Here is a 12,836-nt window from a genome sequence, read left to right on the forward strand (position 1 = left end):
GCATGCACCGTCATTTATATTTAAAAAAACACCAAAGGGTGCTTGCGTAGGTAAGCGGGGTGCTCGGTACCTGTATGTAAGAAGCAGCGGCAGGAATCTGACGGTTGAAATGTTTCTGCCGTTGCTTCTGTTGAACCTTCAGAGCAAAACCTGATCCAAGAATTCCCTGGGCGGTGCATGATGGGGAGAGTGGGGAAAGACAACATGATGGATTGTCCATTTGATGATGGTGGTTGGTTGTAATTTTGGCTCAGATGTTGCCCTTGTAATCACTGGTTTATTGTTGTGTCGATTACTCACTCGGACCCCATTTCCTCCCCCCCCGCCCCATGGCCCTGCCCCATGTTGACCTTGTTAACATTAGTTGACTGTTACCCAGACCCCATTTCCCCCCCTATGTCCTACCCCATGGCCCTGCCCCAGGTTGACCCTCATCCTCCCCTGCCCCAGGTTGACCCTCATCCTCCCCTGCCCCAGGTTGACCCTCATCCTCCCCTGCCCCAGGTTGACCCTCATCCTCCCCTGCCCCAGGTTGACCCTCATCCTCCCCTTCCCCAGGTTTACCCTCATCCTCCCCTGCCCCAGGTTGACCCTCATCCTCCCCTGCCCCAGGTTGACCCTCATTCTCCCTTGCCCCAGGTTGACCCTCAACCTCCCCTGCCCCAGGTTGACCCTCATCCTCCCCTGCCCCAGGTTGACCCTCATCCTCTCCTGCCCCAGGTTGACCCTCATCCTCCCCTTCCCCAGGTTGACCCTCATTCTCCCCTGCCCCAGGTTGACCCTCATCCTCCCCTGCCCCAGGTTGACCCTCATCCTCCCCTGCCCCAGGTTGACCCTCATTCTCCCTTGCCCCAGGTTGACCCTCATCCTCCCCTGCCCCAGGTTGACCCTCATTCTCCCCCACCCCAGGTTGACCGTCATCCTCCCCTGCCCCAGGTTGACCCTCATCCTCCCCTGCCCCAGGTTGACCCTCATCCTCCCCTGCCCCAGGTTGACCCTCATTCTCCCTTGCCCCAGGTTGACCCTCATCCTCCCCTGCCCCAGGTTGACCCTCATTCTCCCCCACCCCAGGTTGACCCTCATCCCCCCCTGCCCCAGGTTGACCCTCATCCTCCCCTGCCCCAGGTTGACCCTCATCTTCCCCTGCCCAAGGTTGACCCTCATCCTCCCCTGCCCCAGGTTGACCCTCGTCCTCCCCTGCCCCAGGTGGATCCTCATCCTCCCCTGCCCCAGGTTGACCCTCATCCTCCCCTGCCCCAGGTTGACCCTCATCCTCCCCTGCCCCAGGTGGATCCTCATCCTCCCCTGCCCCAGGTTGACCCTCATCCTCCCCTGCCCCAGGTTGACCCTCACCCTCCCCTGCCCCAGGTTGACCCTCATCCTCCCCTGCCCCAGGTTGACCCTCATTCTCCCCTGCCCCAGGTTCCCCGGTTCACTCCCTTACAGCAGGAAGAGCGAAGAAGGAGATGGCAAACACACTGAAGCAGGAAGCGATGATTTTTCCAATCCACGTCTGTGGAACTTTGTCTCCATAACCGATGGTCGTGACGGTTACCTGCACGGGGTCATCAGATTGTACAGATCATTCAAAGGTACATAAAAGGTACAGGTAACCAGATTAGTGTGGACGTGCACATTTTGTTATTGACAGGCATCCGACATTGTACTCTCAAACTGATCAAACTACCTTCCTCCCCAAACTCTCCTCTTATGAGGTGGATGCATGACCCAGATGTACAGGTGCAAGGCTATGTAGGCAGCTGCATGTTTGTGACCATAAACAGGAAGTGGAGAGGACAGGTAAAGGACAAGTTTATGTGTGACGTCTGTGTTGAATTACAAGTGCGGTCCAGGTGCCTTCTCCTTACAGTATTTGTACCTTCTAGATCCACCATGAACCGTTCATATGAATCAGGTAGATCATATATGACTTGAGACAAGAGAAAGTTTCCAGAAATGATGCATTAATATGACTGTGCATCGTGTGCAGGTACCTGTGTACTGTGTGAGTACATCGTGTGCTGGTACCTGTGTACTACGCATGTGCATCGTGTGCAGGTACCTGTGTACTGTGTGAGTACATCGTGTGCTGGTACCTGTGTACTGTGTGAGTACATTGTGTGCAGGTACCTGTGTACTGTGCGTGTGCATCGTGTGCAGCTACCTGTGTACTGTGTGAGTACATTCTGTGCAGGTATCTGTGTACTGTGTGAGTACATTGTGTGCTGGTACCTGTGTACTGTGAGAGTACATTGTGTGCAGGTACCTGTGTACTATGCATGTGCATCGTGTGAAGGTACCTGTGTACTGTGCATGTGCATCGTGTGCAGGTACCTGTGTACTGTGTGTGTGTGCATCGTGTGCAGGTACCTGTGTACTGTGCATGTGCATCGTGTGCAGGTACCTGTGTACTGTGTGTGTGCATCTTGTGCAGGTACCTGTGTACTGTGTGAGTACATTGTGTGCAGGTACCTGTGTACTGTGCATGTGCATCATGTGAAGGTACCTGTGTACTGTGCATGTGCATCATGTAAAGGTACCTGTGTACTGTGCATTTACATCGTGTGCAGGTACCTGTGTAGCTACTGTGCGTCTACATCGTGTGCCAGGTACCTGTGTACTGTGTGAGTACATCATGTGGAGTATCTGTGTACTGTGTCAGTACATTGTGTGCTGGTACCTGTGTACTCTGTGTGTACATTGTGTGCTGGTACCTGTGTGCTGTATGACTACATTGTGTGCTGGTACCTGTGTGCTGTGTGAGTACATTGTGTGCTGTACCTGTGTACTCTGTGTGTACATTGTGTGTTGGTACCTGTGTACTGTGTGAGTACATTGTGTGCTGGTACCTGTGTACTGTGTGAGTACATTGTGTGCTGGTACCTGTGTACTGTGTGAGTACATTGTGTGCTGGTACCTGTGTACTGTGTGAGTACATTGTGTGGTGGTACCTGTGTACTCGGTCCACTCACCATTCCCCACCACAAAGCATCAGCATAACTTTCAAAATCTGTGTGACCATGGGCATCCACGTGATCCTTTTCGGCCAGATAGACAAAATAGGAGGAGAAGACAAGGCCTAGGAAGCCGATATACAATGTAGAAATGAGTTCCTGGTGGAGGGTAGGGAAGGGGTAGTGTGGGGAGGGGGTAACATGGGAAAATAACAACAACAAAAAAGATTATTTAATATAATAACAATTGTATAACGATAAGTTCGCATTATAATTGCGAGCAGTCATGCTAGGCCCCAAGCCACCCAACGCTAAACCGGAAGTGCGTCATCAACTCGGCATGGGGGTAAAAGTTTGATCGTGAAAATGTCATTGGTCACATGGTGTGGCAGCTCAGTCTTCCTCATCTTCCGGTCCAGAGGTCTCTCCGGCACCTTCATGACTTGAACTTCCAACTCCCCCCTTCCATGTCGGCACAACTAACCCTGTCCACAAATCCCATGGGATCGAACGCTCTCTCAAACGTAAATTCAACAACCTCTTCGTGCAACTGACTCCGACTTCTGCTGCTGCAATTGTCATCTCTGTACACATCTCATCAATGCCTGGCGTTGTTCCCTTCTTCATCTTCTTTACTGTTGTCCGCACCTCCTCCGTGACCTCCACGACCTCCACATTCCCCTCTACATAACGCGGTAGCTCAAGCTCGCTGTTGCTTCCTTCCCGGTTCAACAGCTGTTTCAAATATCCCGCTCACACTTTCACTACTGCGCCCCTCTCTCTCTGTCACAAGTCTCCCGCCATCATACTTGATCGCCACCCCCAGACCCCCACTTCATGTCCTTGCAATCCTTATCCCTGTCACGAGCCAATTTATAGATCATCTTCTTCCCACCATCCTCTTCCATATCATTCCTCACCTTATCCACAGCTCTCCTTACTGCTTTCTTCTTCTGCCCATACAAGTGCAACCCTGCATCTGCTTGCCCCTCACTATCCCTGATCTTCTCTGTCCTCTTCCAAACTTCCTCATTCTCCCCAACTTCCTTCGCTACTTCTTCCGTGCACCATACCTGATTTCAGCCCAGAACCGATGATGTACCCTTTCCTAATGTCCTTCCACACAAAACATCTGCAATTCCCCTAAACGTCTATCCATACTTCTTCCACTCCTCCTCCAAACATCCAGATTCTTTGCCAACCTGTCCCTCAACCTGTCCATGTCAACTATGGAAATGTTGTCCCTACACTTCCCCCACTTAATTATCTGCCAACCCCTGCTCTTAGCTCCTAACTTCCCTCCTTTCCTTCATGCGTATAACAAACACCACCTGATTGTGCTGGGTGGTGATATGCTCTCCCACTACTGCCTTACAATCCTTGACCCTCCACAACAGTTGCTTCCTCACTACCAACAGATCCAGTTCTGTTCTGCGTTGTCCGCTCCTGTAAGTAATTTTGTGCCTTTCCCACTTCTTAAAGAATGAACCGGCTATGGCCATCCTAATTCTTGGCACCAGCAACACCAGCTTCCGACCCTCTCTCCATGTTGATAGACATGGAGGAACATTCCCCAAATCAAATTCCTTGTTTCCCATATCAAATTTTACCAACAGAGTCAGTCGGGGTGGTTATTAGTCGGGGTGGTTGTCAGTCGGGATGGTTGTCAGTCTGGGTGGTTATCAGTCGAGATGGTTGTCAGTCTGGGGGTGGTTGTCAGTCGGGATGGTTGTCAGTCGGGGTGGTTATTAGTCGGGGTGGTTGTCAGTCTGGGTGGTTATCAGTCGAGATGGTTGTCAGTCTGGGGGTGGTTGTCAGTCGGGATGGTTGTCAGTCGGGGTGGTTATTAGTCGGGGTGGTTGTCAGTCGGGATGGTTGTCAGTTGGGGTGGTTATCAGTCGGGGTGGCTATCAGTTGAGATGGTTGTCAGTCGGGGGTGGTTGCCAGTCTGGGTGGTTATCAGTCGGGGTTGTTATCAGTCAGGGTGGGTGTCAGTCGGGATGGTTGTCAGTCGGCATGGTTGTCAGTTGGGGTGGTTGTCAGTCGGGGTGGTTGTAGGTCGGCGTGGTTGTCAGTTGGGGTGGTTGTCAGTCGGGGTGGTTGTCAGTCGGGGTGGTTGTCAGTTGGGGTGGTTGTCAGTCGGGGTGGTTGTCAGTCGGGGTGGTTGTCAGTTGGGGTGGTTGCCAGTCGGGGTGGTTATCAGTCAGGGTGGTTGTCAGTCGGGATGGTTATCAGTCGGCATGGTTGTCAGTTGGGGTGGTTGCCAGTTGGGTCAGCCGCAAGTCGAAGTGGCTATCAGTCGGAACAGCTGTCAGTCGAAGCGGCTATCAGTCGGAGCAGTTGTCAGTCGGAGTGGCTGTCAGTCGGAGCAGCTGTCAGTCGGAGTGGCTGTCAGTCGGAGTGGCTGTCAGTCAGAGTGGCTGTCAGTCGGAGCAGCTGTCCTTCGGAGTGGCTGTCAGTCGGAGCAGCTGTCAGTCAGAGCAGCTATCAGTCGAAACAGCTGTTAGTCGGAGCGGCTGTCATTCGGGGTTTCCTGACGTTAAACTACTGTAATTTCAATCTGCCAGGTTCATGTTATTATTAGTCCCCTACCGGTGTACACCGGAGGGGACTATAGGTTTGCACTCCGTCCCTCCGTCTGTCAGTCTGTCAGTCCGTCTCGCAAAGAACAGTTTTCCGGACTTTTTTCCTAAACTCTTAATGCTAATGATTTCAAACTTGGTACATGGTTTCCTCACGATAAGTTACAGATCAAGTTCGAACTTCACGAGGTTTCGATCATTTTTGACAAAGTTATGGCACTTTGAACTTTGGTAATTTCCCCAACAGTTTTCCGGACGACAGACTGCCGGTAGGGGACATGTATTGCAGCGCAATACTCAGAATGCTTGTTTTGTCTACAGATGTTTGTCTGGACGTCTGTGTTGAAGTGTTTCCTGTCTATTTATGTGTATTTGTGTAACATTTCTCACTGTTTGCTTCATCTCACCTGCCTGTGTATGAAGACAACTGAACTCAGTAGACGCCACGTTCCTCCATGTCTATCAACATGCAGCACCCTCAAGATCTGCAGAAATCTGATTCCTCTGCACAGGAATACAAAAAGAAACATTTTCGTGTTGACCAATGGATGACTATTACAAGAGATGAACAATGGATGACTATTACAAGAGATGAACAATGGATGACTATGACAAGAGATGAACAATGGATGACTATGACAAGAGATGAACAATGGATGACTATTACAAGAGATGAACAATGGATGACTATTACAAGAGATGAACAATGGATGACTATTACAAGAGATGAACAATGGATGACTATGACAAGAGATGACCAATGGATGACTATTACAAGAGATGAACAATGGATGACTATGACAAGAGATGAACAATGGATGACTATTACAAGAGATGAACAATGGATGACTATTACAAGAGATGAACAATGGATGACTATTACAAGAGATGACCAATGGATGACTATGACAAGAGATGAACAATGGATGACTATGACAAGAGATGAACAATGGATGACTATTACAAGAGATGACCAATGGATGACTATTACAAGAGATGAACAATGGATGACTATGACAAGAGATGAACAATGGATGACTATTACAAGAGATGAACAATGGATGACTATGACAAGAGATGAACAATGGATGACTATGACAAGAGATGACCAATGGATGACTATGACAAGAGATGAACAATGGATGACTATTACAAGAGATGACCAATGGATGACTATTACAAGAGATGAACAATGGATGACTATTACAAGAGATGAACAATGGATGACTATGACAAGAGATGAACAATGGATGACTATGACAAGAGATGAACAATGGATGACTATTACAAGAGATGAACAATGGATGACTATTACAAGTGATGAACAATGGATGGCTATGAAAAGAGATGAACAATGGATGGCTATGAAAAGTGATGAACAATGGATGACTATCACAAGAGATGACAATGGATGATTATGACGAAGTGGCTGTCAGTCAGAGCAGCTTTCCCAGTGTGGCTTTAAAGGTCATGGTCTCTGACCGATTTCTAGTTGCTTTGTTTGTCTGTGAACAAGATATCTCAAAAAGTTGTGGACGGAATTGGGCGAAACCTGGTGGAGACGTTGAGTATGTGCCTGTGCCAAGGAAGGATTGAGTTAATTTTGGTGAAGATTCTAATCCGGATCCGGATACGAGAATTATTTAATTTCTAAGTGATCCTTCTTCATTGAGAGATAGGGCTAAAACCGAAACATATCACGATATCTCAAAAAACTGTTTACTAGTTATGACTAAACTTGGTGGCCGAGTTGGTTGTTAAGTGACAACAACACGGCGATTCGATTTTGGTTCAGGTCCGAATCCAGATCCGGCCTATCATTGGGAGACAAAAAACGAACTGTTCAGCCTGGCGGAGGTGTGCGCTCTACCGGGTGTTGGTCTAGTTTGTGATTGAAAATATTGTTGAAGCACCCAGCAGGCATTTCATTACTGTTCTTCTCAAACAGCTCATATACCCATATTCTATGATAGTTACATTATTTAATGAGGTTTCATGATCTTTGTTTCTTCTCCGAGACTGCCAAACTCTTGAACTCTTTACTTTCTCATGTCTTTCCAAACCTTTATGATGTTCCCCTTTTCAAAAAGCAGATTTTTTTTTTTTTTACTTCCTCAACAACTCAGACTATTAAATCTCTCTTTCTTCCCTTTTCTATCTATGCAGTTCTTTTATTTAAGGCCTGGCCTCAAACAGGACTCGTAGCCCGTGACTGGAGTCTTCAACATAAAAAAATAAATAATTAGTTCAAAATTAAATTGTTTTCTATGCACAATGCACATACACAGAATGTGTACAATTGAATTCAAGCATCATTTTCCAATCGACTTCTGGGGGAGCACACACACCACCAGGGGGTGATAATTCGGCTACACACGTACAGAAACACATATATACATATACATACATACATACAGTTATGAATTTTGGGTAGGGACATATATATAGATTTAGGCAGATCTGCATAGGTAGGTGCTCCGATGATCGTGGGTAGCAAGAACCATCTCGATGTAAATAAGTAGAGGACCTGTCTAGCCCGGATGTCAGATAAGTTGGATATGTGTCCCCGCCACGAGGGGGCGGGGCATGTTAAGTAGTTGTAGGGATTATGCTAATTCCCCGGTATGTCGTTCCCTCTGTGGTCATCCATTTATCCCGTATTACATTACACCATAGACACTAATTAGGAATCCCACCATTAAAAGCACCACACATAGCACATAATAATAATAAAACCGAACCGAAAGAACAGACAGGAAGCGGCCGCGCATTACGACACCATGGCGATGAAGCATGCTCAGGCAGGCAATAGCTATGCCCAGAAGGACTCGTGATTGACTGAGAGGAAGAGCACGAAGCGCTCGGCCAATGGGATGGGCCGGTGACGTCAGACAAAGAGCCAAAACCACGAACCGCAAGCCAACATTTTGTCTGTTGTTCTAGATGCGATAACAGATGGTCGTGACTGACATTTTCTCTTTCGCTTCTTCTCGTTTTTGGACCTCCTTCTCTCATTCTCTTCTTGTTTCTTCTGATTCTGGACAATAGCGAACCGTCGCATTTTGGCTCGCCAGCATCGCCGTCCCCTTCTTCTTCTCGTTTCGGGATTCCTTTGTGCCCGGACGTCCTTCCCCTCGCCGGAGACGCTTTTCTTTGTTTCTCCTGCTGCCCTCACGCCTTCCTTCACCCTCGATTCTCTCTCCCCTTCGGATCGAAACATTGGGTGCAACGCACTGTGACCAGGCCGAATCCAGGAGGACATTGAATGGCTGTGGAGACGGATTGCACGCCCGCTCGCTCACTTGGCGCGAGAGGCCTTATCGAGGTGAACGGGTGCGCGTCGGGGCCTTGTTCCCAACAACCGGAGCCGCGTCGAGTGATTCTGCGTGGACGGTGCCAGACACGACCGGAGGAGCGAGCTGCACGCGACCCGTTCGAGTCGCGCGGAGGGCCGGTGGTATGCCAGCGGCTGAGGCCGGGGCGAGCGAGTGGCTCGGTGGGGCTTAGTGGAGCGCGAGCGGTGGATGGCGGCTTTTCTTCCCGCCAACACCAGTGCCGCGGGAGGCTTGCACGCTTGGGGCCTGGACGACGCCAACGAGCCTGACGATCCCCGACACAACTCAGCCAGACAGAGCTAATCTCACACCACACAGAACACAATGAAACGTTTATTTTCATATCCTCCCCATCTGTACGTGTTTGAAGTCTGCATATAGGAGCGCTCATTAAGGGTTTTAGATACTGGCGCATCCATTGTTCTCGGGGTCCAGCAATAAAGCCGTGTTATTCTTGTACATTCGAAATCCGTGTTCGTGAGTTTAATTTCCTGCAGGTTTGAAGACTGCTCGGGACCACAGGTAAAAGCTCGCACTTCTTCTTCCTCTATCCTTCCTCCCCCGCGCATATATATAGTCAGATCCGCCATTGAATAACGCCTCAAAGTAAGCCCGATTGCCATCCATGATTTCCCGCTATTAACCGAGGGGAGTCACGCGACAATACATACACACACATACATACATACATGCATGCACACACATATACATACATGCACACACATATACATACATACATACATACACATTGATACATACACACAAACACACACACACACACACACACACACACACACACACATAACACAAACACACACACATACAAACACACACACACACACACACACACACACACACACACGTAGATGAAGCATTTAGCAGTCTATTTTCAAAGTGTTCTTATTAAATGCAATACCGTACCACATTTGAAACATGTACCCTTGCAGGTACCCTCATTTTGATGGTTGTCATTATGGAGGGCAAAATTACCTGATGGCAGAGGTAGCAAACACCTGCCCATTGGAGCCAACACAGAGAACAATGATTGAGGCGACGACCACAATAAGGTCTGAAACACAAGAGAGATGGGAAATTGTACAAGCCAAGGTCATGACTTCCACTAAAAACGAAACATCACGTGTCACATGGCACCATAAACGATTTCAAAAAACAATCGCACATTGTCAAAAGGCTGTCATTTGAAATTAGTCAAAAGCATAACAAACGAAAATGACAAACCGGAATGACAAACGAAAATGACAAACGAAAATGACAAACCAGAATGATAAACGAAAATGACAAACCGGCATGACAAACGAAAATGACAAACCAGAATGACAAACGAAAATGACAAACGAAAATGACAAACCAGAATGATAAACGAAAATGACAAACGAAAATGACAAACGAAAATGACAAACGAAAATGACAAACCGGAATGACAAACGAAAATGACAAACCGGAATGATAAACGAAAATGACAAACCGGAATGATAAACGAAAATGACAAACCGGAATGATAAACGAAAATGACAAACTGGATTGATAAACGAAAATGACAAACTGGAATGATAAACGAAAATGACAAACGAAAATGACAAACCGGAATGATAAACGAAAATGACAAACTGGAATGATAAACGAAAATGACAAACGAAAATGACAAACCGGAATGACAAACGAAAATGACAAACTGGAATGATAAACGAAAATGACAAACGAAAATGACAAACCGGAATGATAAACGAAAATGACAAACCAGAATGATAAACGAAAATGACAAACCGGCATGACAAACGAAAATGACAAACCAGAATGACAAACGAAAATGACAAACCGGCATGACAAACGAAAATGACAAACCAGAATGATAAACGAAAATGACAAACGAAAATGACAAACCAGAATGATAAACGAAAATGACAAACCGGCATGACAAACGAAAATGACAAACGAAAATGACAAACGAAAATGACAAACGAAAATGACAAACGAAAATGACAAACGAAAATGACAAACGAAAATGACAAACCAGAATGATAAACGAAAATGACAAACCAGAATGACAAATGAAAATGACAAACCAGAATGACAAACGAAAATGACAAACGAAAATGACAAACGAAAATGACAAACGAAAATGACAAACGAAAATGACAAACCAGAATGATAAACGAAAATGACAAACCGGAATGATAAACGAAAATGACAAACGAAAATGACAAACCGGAATGATAAACGAAAATGACAAACCGGCATGACAAACGAAAATGACAAACCAGAATGATAAACGAAAATGACAAACCGGCATGACAAACGAAAATGACAAACCAGAATGACAAACGAAAATGACAAACCGGAATGATAAACGAAAATGACAAACCGGAATGACAAACTGGAATGATAAACGAAAATGACAAACCGGAATGACAAACGAAAATGACAAACGAAAATGACAAACCAGAATGATAAACGAAAATGACAAACCGGCATGACAAACGAAAATGACAAACCAGAATGACAAACGAAAATGACAAACCGGAATGATAAACGAAAATGACAAACCGGAATGACAAACTGGAATGATAAACGAAAATGACAAACGAAAATGACAAACCGGAATGATAAACGAAAATGACAAACGAAAATGACAAACCAGAATGATAAACGAAAATGACAAACCGGCATGACAAACGAAAATGACAAACCAGAATGACAAACGAAAATGACAAACGAAAATGACAAACCGGAATGATAAACGAAAATGACAAACGAAAATGACAAACGAAAATGACAAACCGGAATGATAAACGAAAATGACAAATCGGAATGATAAACGAAAATGACAAACGAAAATGACAAACCGGAATGATAAACGAAAATGACAAACGAAAATGACAAACGAGAATGATAAACGAAAATGACAAACCGGCATGACAAACGAAAATGACAAACCAGAATGACAAACGAAAATGACAAACCAGAATGACAAACGAAAATGACAAACCGGCATGACAAACGAAAATGACAAACCAGAATGATAAACGAAAATGACAAACGAAAATGACAAACCAGAATGATAAACGAAAATGACAAACCGGCATGACAAACGAAAATGACAAAACGGAATGACAAACGAAAATGACAAACTGGAATGATAAACGAAAATGACAAACGAAAATGACAAACCGGAATGATAAACGAAAATGACAAACGAAAATGACAAACGAAAATGACAAACCGGAATGATAAACGAAAATGACAAACGAAAATGACAAACCAGAATGATAAACGAAAATGACAAACCGGCATGACAAACGAAAATGACAAACCAGAATGACAAACGAAAATGACAAACCGGCATGACAAACGAAAATGACAAACCAGAATGACAAACGAAAATGACAAACGAAAATGACAAACCAGAATGACAAACGAAAATGACAAACTGGAATGATAAACGAAAATGACAAACGAAAATGACAAACCGGCATGACAAACGAAAATGACAAACGAGAATGACAAACGAGAATGACAAACGAAAATGACAAACCGGCATGACAAACGAAAATGACAAACCAGAATGACAAACCGGAATGACAAACGAAAATGACAAACGAGAATGACAAACGAGAATGACAAACAAAAATGACAAACCAGAATGACAAACGAAAATGACAAACTGGAATGATAAACGAAAATGACAAACGAAAATGACAAACCGGAATGACAAACCGGAATGACAAACGAAAATGACAAACCAGAATGAATGACAAACTGGAATGACAAACTGGCATGACTAAGCAGAATGACTAACCAGAATGACTAACCAGAATGACAAACCAGAATGACAAACGAAAATGACAAACCGGAATGATAAACGAAAATGACAAACGAAAATGACAAACGAAAATGACAAACCGGAATGATAAACGAAAATGACAAATCGGAATGATAAACGAAAA

General features: G+C 45.6%; 1 protein-coding gene across 1 annotated transcript in view; it reads right to left on the reverse strand.

Annotated features, from left to right (window-relative positions):
* The window catches only part of KCNQ1 (potassium voltage-gated channel subfamily Q member 1), a 102,095-nt gene that overhangs the window by 50,499 nt on the left and 38,760 nt on the right, over window positions 1–12,836 (reverse strand). The window contains 5 exon segments of the mRNA XM_078777538.1: window positions 71–166; window positions 1,445–1,555; window positions 2,973–3,113; window positions 5,944–6,040; window positions 9,862–9,940. Of these exon segments, the coding sequence (XP_078633664.1) occupies window positions 71–166; window positions 1,445–1,555; window positions 2,973–3,113; window positions 5,944–6,040; window positions 9,862–9,940 (524 nt within the window).

The sequence above is a fragment of the Myxine glutinosa genome, chromosome 5 (assembly GCF_964187855.1).
Source record: "Myxine glutinosa chromosome 5, kmMyxGlut1.1, whole genome shotgun sequence".
In the NCBI taxonomy this organism is placed as follows: Eukaryota; Metazoa; Chordata; class Myxini; order Myxiniformes; family Myxinidae; genus Myxine; species Myxine glutinosa.